The 22,343-nt window shown below is 40.4% G+C and overlaps 3 protein-coding genes and 1 non-coding gene across 6 annotated transcripts in view; 3 read left to right on the plus strand and 1 right to left on the minus strand.

Moving 5' to 3' along the window:
* The window catches only part of LOC125003900 (glutamate receptor 2-like), a 30,790-nt gene extending 20,171 nt beyond the window's left edge, over positions 1–10,619 (plus strand). Inside the window, exons 16-19 of one of the 2 annotated variants that reach the window (XR_007112285.1) lie at positions 296–543; positions 4,165–4,279; positions 4,854–4,968; positions 6,662–6,793. Coding sequence is in view for 1 of the 2 variants with exons in the window: in XM_047578148.1 (XP_047434104.1) it covers positions 296–543; positions 4,165–4,279; positions 6,662–6,796; positions 6,987–7,121 (633 nt within the window). In the remaining variant the exon portion in view is untranslated. Of the gene's footprint in view, positions 1–295; positions 544–4,164; positions 4,280–4,853; positions 4,969–6,661; positions 6,797–6,986 lie in introns of those variants that run through there. The other variant, XM_047578148.1, reaches the window with a different exon arrangement.
* Positions 10,620–11,951: 1,332 nt separating this feature from the next.
* On the plus strand, positions 11,952–17,782 carry LOC125004496 (zinc finger protein 239-like). Of its 2 annotated transcripts, XM_047579121.1 has the most exons (3): positions 11,952–12,034; positions 13,688–13,753; positions 14,262–17,782. In XM_047579121.1, the coding sequence occupies exons 2-3, from the start codon at positions 13,736–13,738 to the stop codon at positions 15,408–15,410; spliced, it is 1,167 nt and encodes a 388-aa protein (XP_047435077.1). In that variant the 5' UTR covers positions 11,952–12,034; positions 13,688–13,735; the 3' UTR covers positions 15,411–17,782. The 2 variants fall into 2 exon arrangements, with proteins under 2 accessions (XP_047435077.1, XP_047435078.1); XM_047579122.1 differs by lacking the exon at positions 13,688–13,753 and having other exon boundaries at positions 11,969–12,034.
* saraf (store-operated calcium entry-associated regulatory factor) lies at positions 17,395–21,955 on the minus strand. The gene is made up of 7 exons (XM_047579124.1): positions 21,738–21,955; positions 19,788–19,966; positions 19,512–19,704; positions 19,150–19,404; positions 18,797–18,959; positions 18,574–18,683; positions 17,395–17,985 (listed from the first exon to the last, which is right to left on the minus strand). Exons 1-7 carry the CDS (start codon positions 21,817–21,819, stop codon positions 17,960–17,962), a joined length of 1,008 nt encoding a protein of 335 aa, XP_047435080.1. The 5' UTR covers positions 21,820–21,955; the 3' UTR covers positions 17,395–17,959.
* Positions 20,212–20,283, plus strand: trnad-guc. Its single transcript has one exon. It is a non-coding gene; the product is annotated as a tRNA-Asp (tRNA).
* Positions 21,956–22,343: the final 388 nt, after the last annotated feature.

Below are 22,343 nucleotides of genomic sequence, written 5' to 3' on the forward strand. Positions count from 1 at the left end.
GTCCTGTAGCCTCTTTTACAAAGGTTCTACAGATCTACAGCTACAGCTCTAGGTAACAGATGTTCTGTAATAGCCTAGATTTTAGTAGCCAGAAAAGTAGATTTCACTGTTAATCCATTGTCTCCAAAACACATACACGTTCTGCAGGGGACAGAATGAAGTGTGTGTTTGAGCTGCCTACTCACACTTGTTGAGCCAGAGAGAGGGAGTCACATTTATTATCATATAACTGTGAACATCATTAGCATAACAAAACCGTATTATCTGTATATTTGTCTTCATTTGTTTTTTTTAGCGCTCTAAGATTGCCTTGTTTGACAAGATGTGGCAGTACATGAAATCAGCAGAGCCCTCCGTCTTCGTCAAGAAAACATCGGAGGGCGTCCTACGCGTTAGGAAGTCCAAAGGAAAGTACGCTTACCTGCTGGAGTCCACTATGAACGAGTACATCGAGCAGAGGAAACCCTGCGACACCATGAAAGTGGGAGGAAACCTGGACTCCAAAGGCTACGGCATCGCCACCCCCAAAGGATCCCCATTAAGGTGGGTGGATCAGTATAACAATGCTAGTCAACCCGCACTGCCATGTACCACTCACACTGTGGACGTGCTGCTTAGCATACTGTTCTTATCTCCATTCTCAAAAACCGCCTTGTGCTTTGGTGAGTGAGTTAATAATGTCTCTCACTCGGTGCTCTGAGCATCAGTAATGACCAGGATACACTGGCTGACTACGTGCTTAAATTAGCAGGTAATTAGGCAGTGTGCGAGCTACATCTGTGTCCATGTGCTGCCCTGCTTAAAAAAAAACACGTAGTAGTAGTGAAGTAACCAGTTGGGTGTTGCAGTATGCAAGTGTGATGAATGGGACATGGCAGCTTACTCGTTGTTATAATAATCCACCTACCCTGATGACGTCTTCTCAGCGGTTTGTATTCTTACCACGGTTACCACCTCGGTCTGACGGCCAGCGGTGGTTGCCGTGATGAAGGCTGTTTACGTTTCACTTTGTTTTCAGGTGTTAAAGAATACTTGTGACAAAAATTATATATATAAAGTTTTACTGTATATCTTTATATATATAGATATATGCATCTGTGTGTACGCATGCAGTTTTTTAAATTCATATTTGTACTTATCTGGCAAAAATAATAAGTAGGACGCTTTCTTTCTTTTTCTTTCTTTCTAAATGATAAAATGTATCACGTTCAGCAGGTTTGTTGGACCCGTAGGACCTACACGGTGGACCATGTGCCCCTCATAACAAATAGATGGTGCCATATATGAGTGACGACAGCATATTCATTTGTAGCATTTCGTTCATGTGTTTCAGCGTAGCAGCCTGTACTTCTAGGAACCTTTCATCACTTCACTGTCTTTTTTATGTCTGTCATTCCTCTGTGGGAATAGTATTTTCTCTTTCTCTTTTAGAAAGTCAGAAAGGAGATTATCCTCCGTCTAATTGATTTCTAACTACTGAGCTTAAAACACTGCACTGTGAAAGGTTTCATGAAATCTGCCCATGTTGATGCTGGCTCACATTTTAAAAGAGGAGAGATATTAAATGTTAACAAAGCTCTGTTCATTCATAGGAAAAGTCCATAGTGTATGTTTGAGTCGGGCATGTCTTCTCATCTGAACATTTTAAAAATATATATATAAATATTTAAATATTGAGAAGCAGATGATTGGTAATCGTTTAAGAGTATGAATGTTTGACCACGACTGGAATGATAAATGATTGCCGAAGGGAGACTTAATATATTTAATTGTATCTAATTACAGATTCTAACAGTCCTGTTCCAGATCTGATTTACTGAATTCATTAAATCCGATATTTGTGCATGTGCCTCTGGAATAGCAGGTAGCTACTGTATTTTTTTCACATGTCTTGGGAGGAAGACAAATCCATACCAGAGGGACGGCTGGGAAAGCCCTTTACCTATACTTATAAATACTTATGAAGCATTTCGCTATGGCTACAACATGTGTTGCTGCTGTAATTGTGACAGGCTGTCTACAGTGGAATAATTTAGATTTAATTCATCTGAATTTGATTTCTGTTTTCTGAAGGGAAATTGATTTCAGTTTATGCTTCTAACAGTATTTTTAGCCACATGGATGTCATTTGACACGTTGTATCCGCCTGTTTTGGCAATTGCTGAGCCTTTTAAAAAAATAGAACTATATTCATTAGCCATGAAACACGTGGCTAATGTGCAACATCTGATAGACTTGTGCAACATCAACATCTTCAGCAACATCCAATAAACTTGTGGCTGAAATCTGCTTGGGTGTAGAAGTGAAAAAAAAAAAAAAAGAATAATATAGAATAGTACCAATAGTTGGTCTCAGTTAAAGATGTATTCTCCGTTGAAATAGCTGACTTTGTCTTCAAAGTCAGTGTGGTCAGTAAATAGAAGAACAATATAGTACATGATAATATAATTTAATATCTTAACTCAATAATCAGTGGTGTGAATAAGCCTCAACAAATTAAATGGTGTTTGTCCTTATTGACGATATTGTTTCAGTTTTTATCCAAGTTGCTGTTGTACAGAGCCAGCCCAGTGTAAATATTTCATTATTTTGCTACTTAACAAACTGCACCGTGCTTCATTTTACAGTACATGAGTTTGTGAGCAGAGCTGCATGATAAACAGAGTTTCTCTCCCATTTCTGTCTTTTTAGTGGTGTGGTTCTGTTTAAACATCGTTCTCTTTTCTCTCTGTCTGTTTTGCTGTTTCTGTCATTCTCGAGTCATTATTTCGTTATATTGGAAGTTAAAGCTACATTAAGTTTTTTTCAAGACATCACGAACAACATGAACAGCTGAAAGGGGCCTCATTGACTCCCTGTCCCTGCACATCCACATGCAGCGTGTAGTTCATCTGTTGATACGTTGCATGTCGAACGGTTCACTGAGTTGTCATTTGATGAAACCTTTGCCAGTTTTGACTGAAGTGCCATTAAACCGCACTGTCAGGTCTTTAACAGGTCAGGTGATGTTAGGGCTTTAGTCTGTGTGACAACATCCTGGAAAAGCGAAATTATTTTTACCCAAAGTCACTTGTGCTGCTGGTCAACCTGTTTTCCAGAAGCTTGTGTCTTGTTTTGTCACACACCTGCCTTCACGAAAGCCAGTCCTGAGTACCTGAGGGACACGCAGTGTGTGTTTTCAGGATTAGTAAAAGTCTGTCTTCCTTCCTGAATAGTCCTCAACTCAATGAGATATGAGGAGCACAGTGCAAAATTACTGTTCACTGGAAATCTACTGAAGTTCAACAGCAGATAGTAAGAGATCCAAGAATGGCCCAGATGACGTATACGCACACAATATAACATATTTAATAATTTGTCATCATCATAATTTGCCCCTACCTTCTTTTAGTGAAGTCACCAAATTCTGGATACAATGTATTTGATGGGGCAGCACAGTGGTTCAGTGGTTAGCACTGATCCTTCACAGCAAAGAAGGTTGTGGTTCTCCGTCTTCCTCCCAGAGACACGTTCGTTGGCTGTATTCGTGACTCTAAACTTCCTGTAGGTGAACATGTGAGCGTGAATGGCTGTTTGTCTCTGTGTGTTAACTAGGGATGATCAGATTTGAGTTTGTGAAAAAGTGGACCCTTCAGTGGACGGGACGCACAGAGAAACACAACGCAAATTTTATATAAACATGTTATGTTGAGTTTGAAATAGTTTAAAAGTTTGAGTTTGACACATTTTTAGGTCTCAGGAAGAGGACACGTCCAGGAGAAAGAGGACGTCTGGTCGCCCTAGTGTTGACCCTGTCCAGGGTGTACCACGCTTCTCACCCAATGGAAACTTTGATAGGAATAATCATATGTGCATAAATTATACGTAACACCGTAGTAGTATTTAGACAATTGTTGAATAATTACAGTGAATTAATCTGCTGCTGGCAATAATGGCTGAAACCATCCAACACATGGAAGCTTGTATTCATTTTTTACAGTGTTTTTGTTCCTGTCTTCTGTTTTTTTTTAGAAATTTTGTTAATTACGTGTTGATGTTCCAATCTTTTTACGTTGAGATGTTTCGTTAAGACAAACAGTGCATGCTGTTAAGCTAAGGTGCATACCAGTAGAAGGACTGACACTGTCGACAAATGTACTACTAACAGCCACTGTGTTCATGTAGAAATGCGGTGAACCTGGCGGTGTTAAAGTTGAACGAGCAGGGGCTGCTGGACAAACTGAAAAACAAGTGGTGGTATGACAAGGGAGAATGCGGCAGCGGCGGAGGGGAGAGCAAGGTTAATACACACACACTCACACATGTGCAGTATGTACACACTACGCATAACAATGGGATCTTGAATTTAAAAATGTAATGAGGCAGCACCTACGCAAACACTTCCAGATCAAGGTCAGGTAACCTAACACCAACGCAGGCTAGGAGCTGCTGAGGAGTGTTTGCAACTTTGTCAAAACTGCGTTTATCTATGACTCTGCCTTGGAGGAGTACCGCTGCTGAAAAGGCAGAACGGCTTGTCATTGCAGTGCCTCTCATTCTCTGTCTCAGGGGCCAAACAGAGATGACCTGACAACACAGCTTTAGTCTAATTAATCAGCCACGTAGCTCGGTTAATGCTCCACGAAGACTCCCTGGATACTGCAATGATCTCCACAAAAACCTTAGTATTTAAGAGAGAAATGACGCAAACCTCAGCTTTAATGTTGAATCATTAACCGTAGATGAGGTTTTATGCTAACAACAGTGTTAGTGGGTTCTGTCTTGGTCGCTAGACCAGAGTATGAGAGCTGCTGCCTCATTAATAACATAAGATAACATTGATAATGATGTTATTTATGTTATTCCCATTGAAGAGTGCCCGTAAACGTTGCCGTATTGAAACTGAATGAGCAAGGGACCCTAGACAAGATGAGAAACAAGTGGTGGTACGATAGAGGAGAGTGAGGCTTCACCGACTCCACCGACAAGGTTAGTTTCATGTCTGTGGGTCGATCAAACGCACTGTCTGTTCACACCGATACTGTCAACTTGTGGTTGGATCAACCAGGACGCATGTTAATACCGGGTCTGGAAGGTCCAGAGATGTGTTTACAACAACCATGCATTACATACACAGCCACATTTGCTGTTACATGGGATGACAGAGGAGACGACAATGTCTGCACACTAAGTCTTTTTGGTGGGGTGGCATGCTGAGTCCAGAAAGTTTTTTTGTTGTTGTTGTTGTTGTAGTTTTTGTTTATTTTCCTCCTCATTTTGGAGGGTTTAGGCATGTTGGTTGCACCGATGACGTTTGCAGCGCGGCATGAACTTCTTTCAACAGCAGATCTTCCAGGAGGAGGCATGTTGATGTATTAGACTGTGTCATACATATTACATCTATTTAGATTCAGTATAGTTATTTAATCTTTTATCTCTTTTCCCCTTGACAGTGAAAAAAAAACACAAACTTAATCCATAAACCCTGAGTCATGGACAGGAAAGAAGAAGGAAAAAATGTGAATCAAGCTTGAGATCTTGTTTCAGACGTAGTGTTTTGGTGTGATTGTCGGCCTTCTGACCGGCTCCTAGTCCAGTCTGTGGCTGACCAACCTTCTTAAGCTGGGGACACACTACTTACACACAACTCTAACGATCTTTACAGATTTGGAAATAACAGCAGATGTTCATATGTTGACTGAAAGACTTGGGATCACACACAACTGCACTTAATGAGGGATCACTACTATGTCAAACCAACTAAAGCCAACTGAACACATCGTGCAAACTCTATCAAGGGCGACAACCCTGTGGTTCACATTGGCTTTGTCACACACACCTACTACTGCCCCGACACTATTTCCTGTGTCCCACCCTCTCTCTCTTTCGTTGGCAACATGTGTTTGTAGTTGGGTCAACCTGTGTGTGTCCGGATTCGTCTAAAAAATCTGCTCCCTTCACACACTAACAGATTATTATGCCAACTACCAACTGTCCCCAACTAGTGCAGACGGATGAACTTTGCCCAACTGGGAACTGTGGGTAAATTCTGACAAACATCTTGTAGTGTGTCCTCAGCTTTAAGCCCCAGAACAACAAAACTAATTCACTTACGCTCACTTACTATGTACGCGTCCACACAGCGACTGTGACGCATATAACGCAGGCTGTCACATAGTAAATCAGGATATAAACAACATTCACAAAATGTTTTAAAGCTTTTAGCTGATAGTTGTATCAGGAAAACCTGGTTTGTTGAAAATCACTGAATGTGAACAGATCTATGTAGTAACTACGCCTACAAAAAGTTGAGGGCAAATAGAAATGACACAATAAGTTATACAAACAGGGAGAATGTACTGTACTGTCAGTGTTTCATTTCCCAAATTTGTGTAGCTGATCACATATAAAGGTGACCTATACACAAACAGACTTAAAAGGATGTTTTAAATGTAAAGTTTAGTCAGTGTGTCTGCGCCTTACGTGCAATATTCACCTGTGTATTTATGATTGTGTACCTGTGACATTTTGGTTCACTCTGATGCTGCTGAGGAGGCAGAAAATCAGATATCGTATTTACAGCTTTCCAGTTTTCAACATAAACTATTAACATTAGAATACACCGACTGTTTTTTTTTCTCCTTTTTGCCTGTGTGTGTATGTGTGTGTGTGTGTGTGCTAGGAGAAGACCAGCGCTCTATCTCTTAGTAACGTAGCAGGAGTCTTCTACATCCTGGTCGGAGGTCTGGGTCTGGCCATGATGGTCGCGCTGGTAGAGTTTTGCTACAAAAGCCGTGCTGAAGCTAAAAAAATGAAGGTACTAGTTCTCCCTGTCGAGAAACAAGTCGTGAAAGATTCAGTAGCAGCATTTAGTTTTGCTCTGGCCATCGCTTGGATGGCGTGTTGTCTTAGTGGAGAATGTACAGCGTGCGCATGCACCAGTTTTCTGTCTAGTTTCAGTTTAGGGGTGGTGAAACACTGCTAACGTATCGTTTGTCCTCGTGCAGATGAAGTTCACTGATGCGATGCGCTCCAAAGCTCGCTTGTCCATCACAGGATCGACCAGTGAGAACGGCCGCGTCCCGGTGGCGTACCTGCGTCCAGGATTACCCATGAGCCTCAGCATGACTGATCTCTCCTGAAAACACCCGAGAGAGTGCCTTACAGCCAACTGACACACATTCTCCCTCCCCCCTCTGAAAATGAATCGGAAACGCTCGTCATCTCCCCTCGGTGACAGACGGACCGTTCACCAAAGGTGATCTGCCCTGATTTTCAACCTGGAATCTGGAGGTTAGCCATTCATCTTCCTCTGAAGAGGTTCACTCTTAAACATCACGCCCTGAAAAACTGGATTTCCTCCCACCACTTGGCTGTGAGGCTTCAGCAAAGACCAGCCCACCTATAAAGAGAATCACTTGACCATTTGTCAGAAAGATGTCTGGTCAAATCTACAAAAAAAAAACAAACAAACAAAACAAACAAACAAACAAAAAAACAATCAAGCACAGTGAACAGTTTTGTAATCAAACATACATCATTGTTTTGTAGATTTCTGCCATGGAGGCCCTCTTGTATAGTAACAACAGTGGACAACAGTGATGCTGATGATGCAATAACAACATTAATCAGGGACGTGATCAAGAATTAGGAGTTAGAACAGCAGAGTCTTTAAGTGGAAACGGGAACAAAAAGAAAAGGTTCTCCTGAAAATCACATTCGTAGTGATGACAGTGTTATAATTACTAATTGTTTTCTTTCTCTTGGCCTGAAAATATCTGATTTGTAGACACACTTAGCAGATGCAACAGATGCACGATCCGGCGAAAACACACACTGAGAAAACATCCAAATTTTATTTGTTTAATTTGAACATCTCTGCCTTTGGTGACATCTAGTGTTTCTATCAAAAACAAAAGGCAACCTAGAGATAGTGAGAAGAACTGAGTTGAAATTTGGAAAAATAAATAAAAACAATTTAAAAAAAAAAAAGACACTGCACCAGTTTTCACAGAGCCTGGCTCACTATTCAGCAAATAAAAACATTAGAGCACTTTAAACAGTCTTTGTCAAAACTTCACCACTCAAGACAGATTAAGTGAAGCCGCACCGGAGGCTCCCAGGGGTCAGTGAGGGAAGTTTCACCTGCAGGTGGACAAAGAAAGATCTATTGTGTATAAGCAGCAGCATGCAGTAGTACAGGCTGTCCTGGCTAAAGGGCGAAATTTGACAAGGACGTGGCGACGTTAAAACAGTGTAAAATACGAGAGAATCATACGAACAAACTTAAAGTCTGACACCTACGAGTAGGATTTAACTGTAGCCACATTGTCTAGTTATAGCCAGCACGGTGTTAGTTTTGGACTCTGGACAGTCGTAGGACCGGTTCCGTAACCGGTTTAGTATTTTTGAGGCGTTTATCATTTTGGAGTCGTGGCACAGTGGCTTCTTTTACTCATCTTTTGAACCGTCTGTTTTCTACTACGGCCAAAACGTGTGCGTCGTTGCCCTCCACACGAGCGGAGCGACGGACTTTTGACACTGACGTCCTCCCGAGTGAACTTGATGTTGCTGTCCACTGCACCGGCGTGTTCTGTTCAGGCTTCGGACACCTGTGTTTTTGACTCCACGTACCGAACCGAGTGGGAGGGAGCAGAGCTCCGGTATCTTTCACGTGCACAGACCAGCTGCCAGTGACACCGGTGAGGCATGGCACAGCTGGACACAGCTGGACACAGCTGGGCACAGCTGGGTGTCTGTCCACGGAAACACTCGCTTGCTTTGGACTTTTAGTTATGCAGAGACGGGCACGTACTGTATATGTTCTGTACATAAGGTTGGATGTGTTACTATATTCAAGTATTATTGTTACATTCGGTTGATTCAGTTCTTTCCTTCCACACAGTTATCATGACTAAGCACTAAAATGTAACCCTACGTTTACCGTACTGAAGATCCTGCTCACTGGTAAATACCTATCAAACTCTATCTATGAGTGAAACATGGAAATAAGAGTCCCAGTTAGCCTTAACGACCCAAGTTTTTATGAAGAAATGCCCCATTCTCATTAAGCGCTAAAGAGAACTATAGAACTATAAATAACCGACTGAAAATACAACATTTCTTCAAATTTTTAATCAGATCCACATATTTTTTTTTAGAAATAAATTTATTGTGTCTCATCCACAAAAATAATTTTCAGAGTTATTTTCTTAGCTCCTTTAGAGCTGCAGAAGCAAACTAAAGTCGTAGAGTGCCGCTCCAAGTAAATGCTCATGTAAATGCCTATGACATAGCTCCCACTCCCGTTTTATACACGAACCAAAACACAGCAAAAACAAAAGCAAATGCACACTGATTGTCATGTTTACAGTAAAACACACACACTCACATATGGTCTCACACAGCCCTGAGATTTGCACTCGTACACACACACACACACACAGCATTGTCACGTGAGTTCTTAAGCCAAATGGATGATGTGCCAATCAGTGCGCTCCATGCTCAGCCAATGGCAGCTGCTGATACTGAAATCTGAGCCAGAAGGATGCTGCTGTAAGATGATGAAAAAACAACTGTGAACAGATTTTTCTTTTAATATATACATATATATATATATATAGATACAGTAAATACTACACTGACGATGAAAACAGAGATAATGAGGCTGAAGAGAGGAAGAACAGAATTGTGCATGTAATTTTTAGTTGTTGTTTTTCTTCAAATTAACTTGTCAATCTGACACTTTGGGGCTGGCTGCTTTCTAAAGTTTAGTGATAGTAATAAGAATTATATTAGCCATGCTATTATTTATAGTGTTTGCTTTTAAGGACTCAAGTGGTGATGTATCCATGGATTCTGATGGACTAGTTATCACGACACATTATGGTTTTATAATCAAGAATAACATGTTAGCCAATGTTCATCCAATGTTAGCCACTGAGAGGAATACGAAACATATCCCTCTCACTGTATGTAAAACTACTATGTATAACTATAAGTTTTGACCAGGCTCTAGTATTTTGCTTTTCTAAAGGTCAGTTGCGTTCTCCGATGTCCAAATTAAGTCTTAAGTGAATCTACTACAAAAATGTGGTTTATTGTAAACCCGTGACCACATGTACGTATATTGACACACAGTGTGTTCATATTTTCTTTGTCATCTGACCATTGTCAGTATATATTAAACATGCATGCCCTACAGATGTTAATATTAAAAAACAGACAGCAACATTAAGGACACATTTAACTTAGACAGTTCTTTTTTTTTATTTATTGAAATGTCTAAAGCGAGCTTTGTTCCTGTTCTCGTGACATTGGCCTCTTTCGGGCGTTTGAATCATGACTCTTGTGTGTCGGGAATAAAGGCTAAGCCATGATATTGTTTGTATTGAAATGTCTCTGTTCAGTTTGCATTTCTTCCAGCTTGGATTTACCAAATGTTGTTTTGATACTGTTAGTTGTCATGAAAATATTTGTTGTTGTTTTTTTTTAAATTAATTTAATTTTTTTGCATGAATTTATGAATTGAAACTAAGCAACATTACACCAGTTTCACAAGAAATGTACAAATGCAAAAAGGTTGTACAAAAGGACACCGTGTTTCTGCATTAAAACATAAAATCTGATTTTTAACATGACAGATTTTCTGTTATCTTCTGATATGTTTGTTTTTTTTTTTTTACTCAAGTCTTAATCGAGAACTGTTGCCATAGATGAATAATAGGGTCGGGGTAACTGACGTGATGGTTGCGTTTAATTGTGATAGTCAATGCTCCTCTAGTGCGCACATCATATATGGTTCTGTTGTCCATTTACTTTTTCCCCTTTCCCCAATTTTTTTCTTTTCTTTTTATGAAAACTTACGGGACAGGGAAAAATCAACTGGCACAGAATATCTACAAAACGTAGGAGGTTGTATGTGTGCTGTGAGGTGAGGGTGTGTATGGAGCCTGGAGGAAAGTATTTGTATGCAATGGAGGAAAGAAATAAAGAAAATAAATAAAAAGGAGAGAAAAGTGAATTGCTTATGTGGTATTTTGTAGATTGTAACTGTTGGAAAAAATGTTTTGCCCTTGTCCTGTAAGTATTTGTGTTTGATGAAAAAAAGAAAGAATACAATTTGGGGAAAAGGGAAAAAGCAACAACCTGTAGTTACCAACAAAAAGCGGAACGACCTGAGAAAGTGCAGAGTCGCTAATAGAGAACATAAGAGCAACCAGGTTTTGGCCAGTAACTATCATCGTTTTGACTTTTAAGTTCTGGGTAAGTGGATGAGTCACGAGACTTTGTTGGTGAAGAAGTTTCAAACAGACACACATGTAAGTCTTGCATGTAAATCTTCCTTTTAACCAGACAGCTTAAGGATCACATCTAAAACCACAATTGAACAGGGTAGAGTTAAATCACCTTAACAGAGGCAGAACAAAGAACAATGTTTCTGAACCTGAAACAAAATCATGCAACGCACTCACAATCTCTATCTCTGTCACACATTTGCTCTTCTCTTAGATTAGATGTACATATCGTGTTTTCATTTATTATTTATTCATTTGAATATATAAACTGGTTTGTTTAACGTTGCACAGAAGTGAATGTTTACTTTTACCATATAAAGCTCCAAATCCTTCAGTGCATACTATGGATTGATCATTTGGATTATAGTTTTAATTTGTTTATCTAGTTTCTAAAAGGAATAGTTAAAGATATACTTTGAGACTTGGCCTCTCTGCTCTGGCCTCTTGAACAAGACAACACACTCAGCACAGAGTTACATCATAACATGAGATAGATAATACAAGATACACAGATAATAATATGTTTTTTAAAGGATAGGCAGGTTTTAATAAACAGAATAAAGTGAGTGTTTGGTTTGTTTGATTGTTCCCTTCTTGGTCGCTTGCTCACCACTCCAGTCCAGTTGGTGGCAGCATTGCGCCTCCGAGCCGGTTTACCAATCTCCATTAAAAACTAAAGAATAGGAGTAAGAAGATGGTCGCATATACTTGGTAACGTTGCCAAAAATACCAGAGGAGAGAGTGTCTAGAAGGAAATGGTAATTGCTCTCCTTTGTGTTCTCGTTTGTGTGTGCCAGTGTTAGTGTTGACTGAAGCAGTGTAGCAGAGGATCCTGGTTAACTGCAGCAAGCTTAGATGTGTTTACTGTGCCGTCTACCAGATGAGCTCTGTTGTTGTTTAATGGGACGAAAATAAATACCGTCTATACTGTCAATGATTTCAGCATCTTGTTAGTCTACATTCACAGGTGTGAAACATACGGCCCGCGGGCCAAAAGCAGCCCGTCAGAGCTTCAAATCTGGCCGCAGTATGAATTTGGAAAGTGTGAAAATTGTAATCTTTCAATGAAACACTGTTTAAGTCAGAGAAGTGGACACAACACAACGCTGAGACCCAGGACTAAACAGCAGACAGTAATGTGTCCATTTGTTTAGTGGACGTAGCATTAAATGCTGTGTGCCATTGCACATAAGTGCAAACTGTTTGCATTATATTGACAGACTCATCTGACAACACCAAGATCTCAGAGCTCTACTGGGTTTATACTCTTTTAACGTGTCATTCATGTATTCTGGACCTAAACCATTCAGTGATTTGTAAACCAATAGCAGAACTTTAAAATGTATTCTGTAGCTGCCTGGGAGCCAATGTAAAGACTTGAGATCTGGGGTGATATGATCTGATCTCTTTGTTCTGGTTAAAACTCGAGCTGCAGCGTTTTGATACTTTTCTGTGGGGGGATCAGAAGATCGTTACAGTAGTCGAGTCTATTGGAGATGAACGCATTAATCAGTTTCTTCTGATCTGTTTGGGACATAAAGTCTTTAATTCTGGATATGTTCTTAAGTTGATAAAAGGCTGTTTTGGTGACTCATTTAACATGACTGGTCTTTAGTTTCTACAGACAGTGACTCAAGGTGTTTATTGACAGTAACCCTCTTCTCTTTGTTGCCAAAAACGATGACTTCAGTTTAATCTTTGTTTAACTGAAGGAAATTTTAGTTCATCCAATTTTTGACTCTTGCTCTAAGCAGTGACACAATGACTCTATTGGACTGCAGTCATCTGGAGACAGTGCGAGATACATCTGAGTGTCATCTGCATAACTATGATAGTTGACATTAGAATTTTGCAGAATTTGACCCAAAGGCAGCATATACAGGCTGAACAGTAAGGGTCCAAGGTCTCACCCTGGAGGAACTCCATATGTCATAGCCACTCGGTCAGATTGTTAATTTCCAATGGTCACAAAATAACTCTGCTCCTCCAAGTAGGACCTGAACCATTCTAGGACTGTTCAGCTGAATCCTGCCCAGGTTTCCAAAAGTTTCAGCAGTATACTGTGATCCACAGTGTCGAACGCAGCACTGAGATCCAGCACACTGCTCACTATGAAGGGGTTGGGAAAATCTTCAATTCAGTACAAGTACTTACTTCTTGCAGCCTCTAAAATGATCATACATTAAATTTAACATCCTTCCTTAACAGCTTTAGTAAAACTTAACATTTCTTGAGCAATACTGGTTCTTGCAGAATTTTAGCTTTGTGTGGTATTGAATTAACTGTCGACTGAGTTTATATTTCAGTTTTATAGTGATGTTGTTTAGGTACCTGCAGCAAGTAAGGGCTTGCAGCAGATCTACTATTGTGTATGTTTTTGCTCTGAACCGTTTGTCTTTATTTCACGACAGAATGAAAAGCATTCCGGCGTTTTTACCTTTTACCAGTAAGCCAAGAAAATGAGTTCCTCAGAAGAGGTGAGATCAAGTAGAAATTGATGTGACCTAGAAAGTTGTATTACCATAAGCTAGAGCCTCAAAGGCAGAAAAGCCAGGCAGCATACAAAAAGCATCAGGTACATCTCTGGCACAAAAGTTTATGCACTAATGAATCAAAATTTCTTAAAATTATAGAAAGAAGAAAATAGAAGCACATACTTTTATCTCCCACGTAGTTAGTTCTTTCTATAGTGATGCTGTTCCCCATAATCATTGACGGGGATCCTGAAAATCTGTCATTACCAGAATACCACGACTGGCTTGCTCATAATATGACTGCCACCAGGAGTTTATGACATACAGTTTGTCTCTTTGCTAGCGATAGAGATTTGGCACTTTTAAGGTCACATCCATCATCAGTCCAGATTGTATTCCAAATTCAAAGTGTATTGAGGTTTTACTTGTACCTAGATAATGTTTTGCAGTGTTTTAGTCCTGACCTTCCTTTCATCTCTGACTTTCTTTTCTTCTCTGTTTTTTTTCTCAGTTAAAACCAACAGACGTGGACAGAAACAAACCTCATCAGTGTAAGGAGTGTGGAAAGTCTTTCAATCGAATTCGTAGCCTACGAAGACATGAACGGAATCACCGCACAAAGACAATTTACCGCTGTGAACATTGTGACAGTAAATTCAGCCACTTAAATGCTTACAAGCTACACATGTATACCCACCCTGAAGTAACACCATACTGCTGTGACAAGTGTGGAAGGGAATTTAGTGACCAGAGTTCCTACACAAAACACCTTCGTGATCACACAGGTCCTTACCAGTGTGACCAGTGTGAAAAAAGTTTCAGTTATTTCAGTATTTACAAAATACACATGCGTGTGCACACAAAAGAGAAGCCATACTGTTGTGACCAGTGTCCAAAGAGTTTTAGTTTTTTAAGTTCATACAAACGACACCGACTTAGTCACAGTGGAGAGAAGCCGTACCAGTGTGACTTCTGTGGAAAGAGTTTCACCCAATCAGGTCATTTCAGTCTGCATCTGCGGAATCACACTGGTGAAAAACCATACGAGTGTGGCCAATGTGAAAAGAGCTTTAGTGACTTAAGTAGTTATAAGATACACTTGCGCGTCCACACAGGAGAGAAGCCTTACTGCTGTGACCAGTGTGGAAGGAGTTTCTCTCAGTTGGGTAATTACAAATCACATTTGCGCATTCACACAGGAGAAAAACCATTCCAGTGTGAAATATGCAAGAAGAGTTTCTCTATTTCGAAAACGTACAAACAACATGTGCGCACGCACACTGGTGAGAAGCCATACAAATGTAATGAATGCGGGAAAAGTTTTGGTCGCCTAAGCAACTACATGCGCCACCTTCGTATCCACACCGGAGAGCAGCCGTTCAGCTGTGACCAGTGCGATAAATGTTTTAACAGTTCGTACAGTTACACGCGCCACCTACGCGTTCACACGGGAGAGAAACCATACTGGTGTTCTCAGTGCAAGCGACTTTTCACTCGATCGCAGTCCTTGAAGAATCACCGTTGCATTGAGATGGTTGAAGAGAGTTTGACCGTGTGTAACAAAGCACAGGTTAAACACTCATCAACAGAACCAACAAATAACAACCAGCATAATAAACTAGAGTTACATACAATAGTGTATCAGGATGTGGATGGATGAAGACGTTAGAAGGATCAATATATGTTGCCAGTTCTCTTTTTTGTACAATGAGAATTTTTCTCTTTTTTTTTCAGTATTAGTAACAGTAGTTGTATAATATACCAAAGAATGTAATTCCAATGGCAAATTAAATCCTTAATCCTAAATCCGGTTGGTCATACCTAGAATGGCACAACATGGAAGCAGTACTGTCCCACATGTTTCACATTAGTTAGAGAATGCCAGAAGGTATGTTTAATTATCTTCCTCATTCCTTGGTTTATTCTGTATCTGACTGAAAATGTAGGTTTTTCTGGTTACATTTGTCTGTTCAGGTTTTGAGGTGTCCACTTTTAACAGCTGCTGCCCCAAGCGGCTCACGGCACTGAAAAACCATTGCGAAACATACATCTGGGAAAAAAGAAGAACTCAGCCGCAATGTGTTGCACCTTACTATGGTTAAACTCTGAAGTGTCCGTTACATTGTACAACCCACTGCATGTCTGATTTGTTAATCGTGCTGACAGTCATTCAGCTCTTCTTTCCTGTACCTTAAACAGGCAGTGAGCACTTCAGCACGTCGTCTTGTTTATGGGTGAAGCTTGTTTTTGTGGTTCACAGCAGAAAACATAGAAAACATATTCCTTAAACCATCAACATTATCTAACACCATTCAGTAAAGATTTTAGTCTAGATCTAGAATATACTGGAACATCTCACAGACATGGCGAAATATATCCGTGTTTCCATGTACTTTTAAAATGAGGCAAAGATTAAAAAATAAAAAAAAATAAGATTCAAAATAAGCTGCTAATAAGCTCATGAAGTGGATCTAATCGATTCAACTTGGCTGTGTTGTGATGTCAGAAGGTGCCATTAAAATGATTCAGCTTGTACTGGTCACGTGTCACCATATTTCAAATGTATGTATGTGTTAACACAAAGTAATGTGGTTAACAAAATAAAGGTCCCAAACGTGAGGTGATCTGACAACTGGAAAAGCTTTGAACCCGCAAGTCAATGACAACAAATCAAGTGACAAAGGGCATCTTTGATTTTAGATTCTCTATCTGTAACCGTTTACTTAAACTAACAGTTGTGCACTACAAATATGACTGCATTGTATTTTGTCTATAGTATTATCATGTATCCTCCTGGAGGATGAAACATTAAATTTTGACTGAATATATGAACGTGAAGAAGTGATCTCCATAATAAAGCTAGAAGACTCTTTGTTGGTGTATCTTTTTCTTTTTTTTTTAAATTTCATAATGAAGTGATTCATAATTAATAACGTTTGCCTGTTTAACTCAGTACCTGTGCTACCACAGCCATAAACAAAAAGAAAACATTTTCTTTTTGCGTGTAGATGTAGGCGAAGGAGTGGTGTGCAAAGAGGCAGGAGTGTGAGAAGCCTGGAGAGAGTGAAACTTAGCTTGAAGGGAAGACCACCAAGTCTGTCCAAGATCCCCATCCAGCATCATACTTAAGACTCCTGGGATAAGTAATAGAGTCATTCATTTCCTTTTAAACATGTGGTTTCCAAAACCTAGATTCACCCTTAGTAGTCACCCTTTGGTTTTTGTTTTTTTACACATCTTCAAAACCCAGAGAAACTTAAAAAATGGTGGCAGCTACAGTCAAATTTTCAAAAAACCTGACAAACACACTACTTTCTTCTTTGCCATAAAGCCTGAAGGACAAGGTGCCTGTCAGAAACTTCAGGAGTATCTGCAATAATCTGTACCCGGATCTTCAAGGGTTTGTGTCAGAGACAAAAAAAAGTAGTTTTTATTCAAGTTTCCCAACAGAACATTCCATCGTATTTTTACCACTCAGGTTGCTCACACTAAACAGTCTAAGCAAAGAAATCAGCAGCAAACACACTGGAGCAGCCAACCACAAAAAACTACTATAATTTTACCTGCAAAATAAAATTCAAAACCACACAAATGCTGCAGAAACAGCGCCATCTGGCAACATTGATCACGCCACACGTCCTGGCTTCATCACCTTGGTACTCTGGTTTTTATTTGCATATCATACAACACACACGTCACCAAATAATTTCTTTCCAATAAAAAAATATTTTCAATAAAAAAGGAGAAAAGAGGGTCAGAGCTTTCTAATGTGTGTCCATGTTTACAGTTCACATGAGTGCTTATTCAGTATGTGAATTATGTGGATTGTGGTGACAGACACACACAGAGAATCATGGCCTGACCCTGCAGTCCTCCTCAGGTATACAAAGCTTTAAAGCCTCCTCCTTCACTGACTAGGTTTTCCACCTTACACTTCTGGTTCAGTCTCAGGTTACTGTGCATTCAAACGCTTTACAACTGCCACCGTGGAGTAGGCACGTTGTTTTGCTAGCATGACAAAAAGAGAGGGTCGGAAAAATTGAGATGGAGGCAAATGGAGAAAGAAAGAGGGACACAGAAGCATAACAGCAGCTCAAAATGTGGCACATTCCTGCTGACAGTTAATAAAAAGCTCAGTGGTTATTAGTGCACTCCTTTAAATCGGGCCAGAGGCGTCCGGCGTGTAGAATGAGTTCACGTCCACAGCTTCTATCTCCTCTTGGTGCCACCAAAACCTGACAACCAGACAAACAGACGTTAGTCAGTGAACTGCACCTACAGTTTATTTAACAACGATTTTTCACAAACACACACAATTTGTATTAAAGAGAACAATTGCAGGACTTCTCTTGTAATTACGACTGTGATTTGGTATCTCTAAATCACAATGTCCTGACCTTCACTGGCTGTGATTCTCACACCATTTGGTCCTAACTGGTCCCACTACATTGTACATCATCTACCTTCTTTCATTTATTGTGATAAGACAATAAACTGTCATTAAATCATCCCCACTGTGTGTCTTCCAAATATACCTACATTCATATGTTTATATTGACTCCAGAGACCACAAAGTGATTTTTTGTTCAACTAACTATGCACATAGAAATTTTGAACATTAAAGTACTTTCAGCCACATGAAACCTTATGAAACCTTGAAACAACCCTCATATAACAACACACTTATCGGAGCCCAAAATAATAATACGGTGCTCGTGAGGAGATATTTCTGTTTCAATATGGTGTCACTGGACAACTGTTACATCACCCAAGTCTAACAATTGCATCATGTCTCATAATAACGCTGTTAGCAGTCCTGCTACCTGAAGCAGTTCGGGTCCCAGAGGAGGAGGAGGAGGACGGGGAGGACGGGGAGGAGTAGTCCCTATGAGGTCTGCTGTCATAGAACCCAGGGTAGTTGTTGGGCTGGTTTCTGAAAAATAAAACACAAGTGGAAATAAATAAGAAATGCTGCGATGTAAAAGTAAAAGTCTGAATTCTCTCATTTTCACTCTCCTCACTCCGTCCTCTCCTTCCTTTACTAACCTCTGACGACCAAAAAGATACCCCAGCACCCCTCCTGTTCCCATGCCGGTCCAGAAGCCGCCACCTGTGCCACCGGTGTTGGGAGCGGTCCAGCCTCCAGGGTGACGCTGTCTGTGGGTATAGTCACTGTGGAAACCATAGTCTTGGTTGGTTCCAGGGTAACCTGTGGAGAGAAACACATTACAGACATTGGAAAGACATTTGATATCTTCTCTTGTTCTATAACAAGACAAGCTAGATGTGTCTTGAAGGACACAAAAGGATGTACTCCTTTGGGAACAACTATATTATAGTTACGTATCTACCCACTTGTACATAATATGACCTAAACTGTATCAGCGTGCATAACCTACCTGTGTAGTCAGGCTTGAATCCTGGAGGTGGTGGTTCTGAATAGGGATTCCCAGCTGCTCCACCATCTTGCGCCGTCTGGAATGTGTTCCCACTGAGGAACATCTTGTAAATAACATAGGCTACGACTAGAAGTAAACCAACAATTAGCAGGCTTCCTGAGTCATCGGTGCTTGAGGGGTACGAGCTCTGGCGATGACTCTGTTGCCCACTTCCAGAGAAACTCCCGAAGACACTGGAGGCAAATTTCCCAAAACCTGAGGCCAAAGAGCGACATTTTCAGCCAGGCGGTTCTCGCGAGAAGAGAAACAAAGGTAACATCTATCGTCAGTCCTCATTATCGCCTTCATCTTCATCATCCTACCTCCAAATCCTCCACTTTGAGAGCCCCAGCTGCCTTGGCCCCTCCTCTGGCCCTCTTCAGTCAGATCCAGTGTGTATTCCAGTCCACAGGAGCCCTTCAGTACGTGGGAATCATCAGGGTGGGTGTAGCCCTCGCAGCTCACCTCAATGCGACCAAATCGGTACTTGTTGTCCATATCGGTCTTGCACTCCCACTGAGGAGAATTATAACACATAACTTCAGATGTTCCACGTATGTCACACTACTATATTAATAAAACTGAACTACACTCCTTACCTGTATATCAATCCCATCCCAGCCTCTGTTCAGACACTGGACCACCTCTGGGACAAAGGCCTGGCAGCCCGCTGTTCCTCCAACACACTTCAGCTGAGGAACTGGGCTGGAGCGCCTCGCTGTGGTGTAGCGATTCCTATACAGTGTTAACGCCTGGATGTCCTGCAACAGTACACCGCCTGCAGCGTGAAGAAGAAGAAAGTGAGTCGGTTATAGTGATATGATGAATAAACTTACAGACAGTATGAGAGCCTGTTCTGCACACTTGTCAGCAAAACGCTTTTACCTTTTTTTTGTTTTATTTTTTACAAAACACACTTTTTTTTAAATAATATATATATTTGGATGTTTTACAGACATATCTGAGCTTGGATGACTTCCATCAATGAGTACACAAACTACTCAGCTGATCTCTCATGCTGTCTCCTCGTTAGTATAGTGGACAGTATCTCCGCCTGTCACGCGGAAGACCGGGGTTCGATTCCCCGACGGGGAGGAACTTACATTTTCTCCATTGTGGAATAAAGGTTTTCTATTTAGCTCTATTATAAAAGAAAGGAAAAAGTACTGTACTGACATTTGTTCATTAGTAATAACAGCCTTTAAAAATATTTTTTCCTTGCTATAGCTGTAGCTAACTATATTATATTTAGGTTGTCTGTCTATCCCAACCCCATGTACATGGCATCTCTGGAATAACAGAGATCTGTTACACTGATCAGGCATATCTTTATGACCACTGACATGTGAACTGAATAGTGCTGACTATCTTGTAATAAAACTTTCTGCTCCTTCGCATGGTGCATTCACCGACATTAGGAACATAAAACCCCACTCCCACGCAGCAGAACTGAACATAACCACATGAGCTTATCAAACTAGTCCATTAAAGAGCTAATTACTGACAAAGTAGTTAACTTTGGTTTGTTCTTTCAACAGAAATTAATCCTACTGGTCTATTTATAGCAACCTAATACCAAATCAAGTGTTTTCTCTCAAGGCCGACCTCGTAATAAGATCATAATATTTCAGACAGGAGTGATTATATACAAATGATGGCAGAAAGGAGGAAACATGTGCTACTGGTATTTAGTTTGTTTGATGTGCCTTTTTTTTTTAAACTATGTTCTTGAAAGCAATGATACAAATGAAATTGACTTCTCTGCTTCAGCCTCTCCAAAACCGGCCCACCAGAGGGTCTGATCTGGCCCGCAGCACAATTTTGCAAAGTGCAAAAATTACAATAGAAGAATGCAACTTGTGAATGAAACAGCTATCCCTAATTTGCCCACTGTTTAGTCCGCTGTCAGAGAAGTGGACAGGACATGACACTGAGACCCAGGATGTAACAGCAGACATGACCAAATAACACTTATTTTATTTACTTTTTCAAAGCTTTAAGTCAGCTTTACTGACAATTTGTTCACATGTACCAGACATACAAAAGGTATCGAAAAAAAAGTTTCTTCTATCTCACGGTGAAGAGGTAAAGTGCACAGGCACAACAGATAAAGACAGACATTTTCTAACACTAAAGTAAACAATAACATAAAAAAGCAATGGAATAAAATAAAATAAAATAAAGAGTTCCTAGCGTAAATGTAGACACAAGCAGCAGCAAGTTTTTTGTGTGTAAGGTAGATGTTGTTTTGATAAGACAAGTATTTTTTTTTTGAAAGGATAGATTCTTAAATGTAAACATTCTCGTAGTTTCCTTGTTCTTCTGTGTTACTAGTCCAAATCAAACTGGGCTGAGTGTGGGCCCCCGAACTAAAATGAGTTTGACGCCCCTGTTCTACAGTTGTAACTACACACAAACGCTGCGGTAGGAAGTCATGGTGTTTTGACGGATGTCTGATAGATAGACAGACAGAGTAGAGCTAGTTTGTTGCCGCTGTCCACACCTTGTATGTAGTGAACGAGCATGAAGCAATCGAAAGCAACACCTACCGTCATTCCAACTCTCGACGTGTCCCACCAACAAAACCTGCAACACAACTGTGACACACAGTTTCATGTCGTTTCCTCGCATCCCCGTGGTCCAGAAGTCAGTGTTAGAAGTTATCCTTAGGGTTGAAGCGTCTCGCTCAGCGTTGTGTTGTATCTGACAAGTAGTGTGAAACCATGGCGCGTTTAAAGACGGGGGAGGGGAAACAAACCTAAACACAAGAGCGAATATCCGCCTCTGTGTTACATCATGGGTTTTTACTTTCGCCGACCAATGGGAAACATGCACGACTGTAGCGGGTCAGGTGCTCACAGTGTGTGCGCAGTGTAGTCTCGTTATATGAACCTGTAAATCATTAAAACTGTGATCGCAATCACAAAACGAACGGAATAATACACATGAACATTCAAACTGTATAATGAGTCAGTGACGTGCGGTGAGGTGGTGATGCACTTTACAAATATGTATTAAATTCACCATTCAACTGGCTGCTTCTGTACTTACTGGCTCTAATTCATAATTCATATCAGCATAAGCTATTATACATATAAGGTTCATATTAAACCAAATCTAGCCTGTAGCACATTAGAAAAATAAAACGTATTTCA

Source organism: Mugil cephalus, chromosome 2 (assembly GCF_022458985.1).
Source record: "Mugil cephalus isolate CIBA_MC_2020 chromosome 2, CIBA_Mcephalus_1.1, whole genome shotgun sequence".
Lineage (NCBI taxonomy): Eukaryota > Metazoa > Chordata > Actinopteri > Mugiliformes > Mugilidae > Mugil > Mugil cephalus.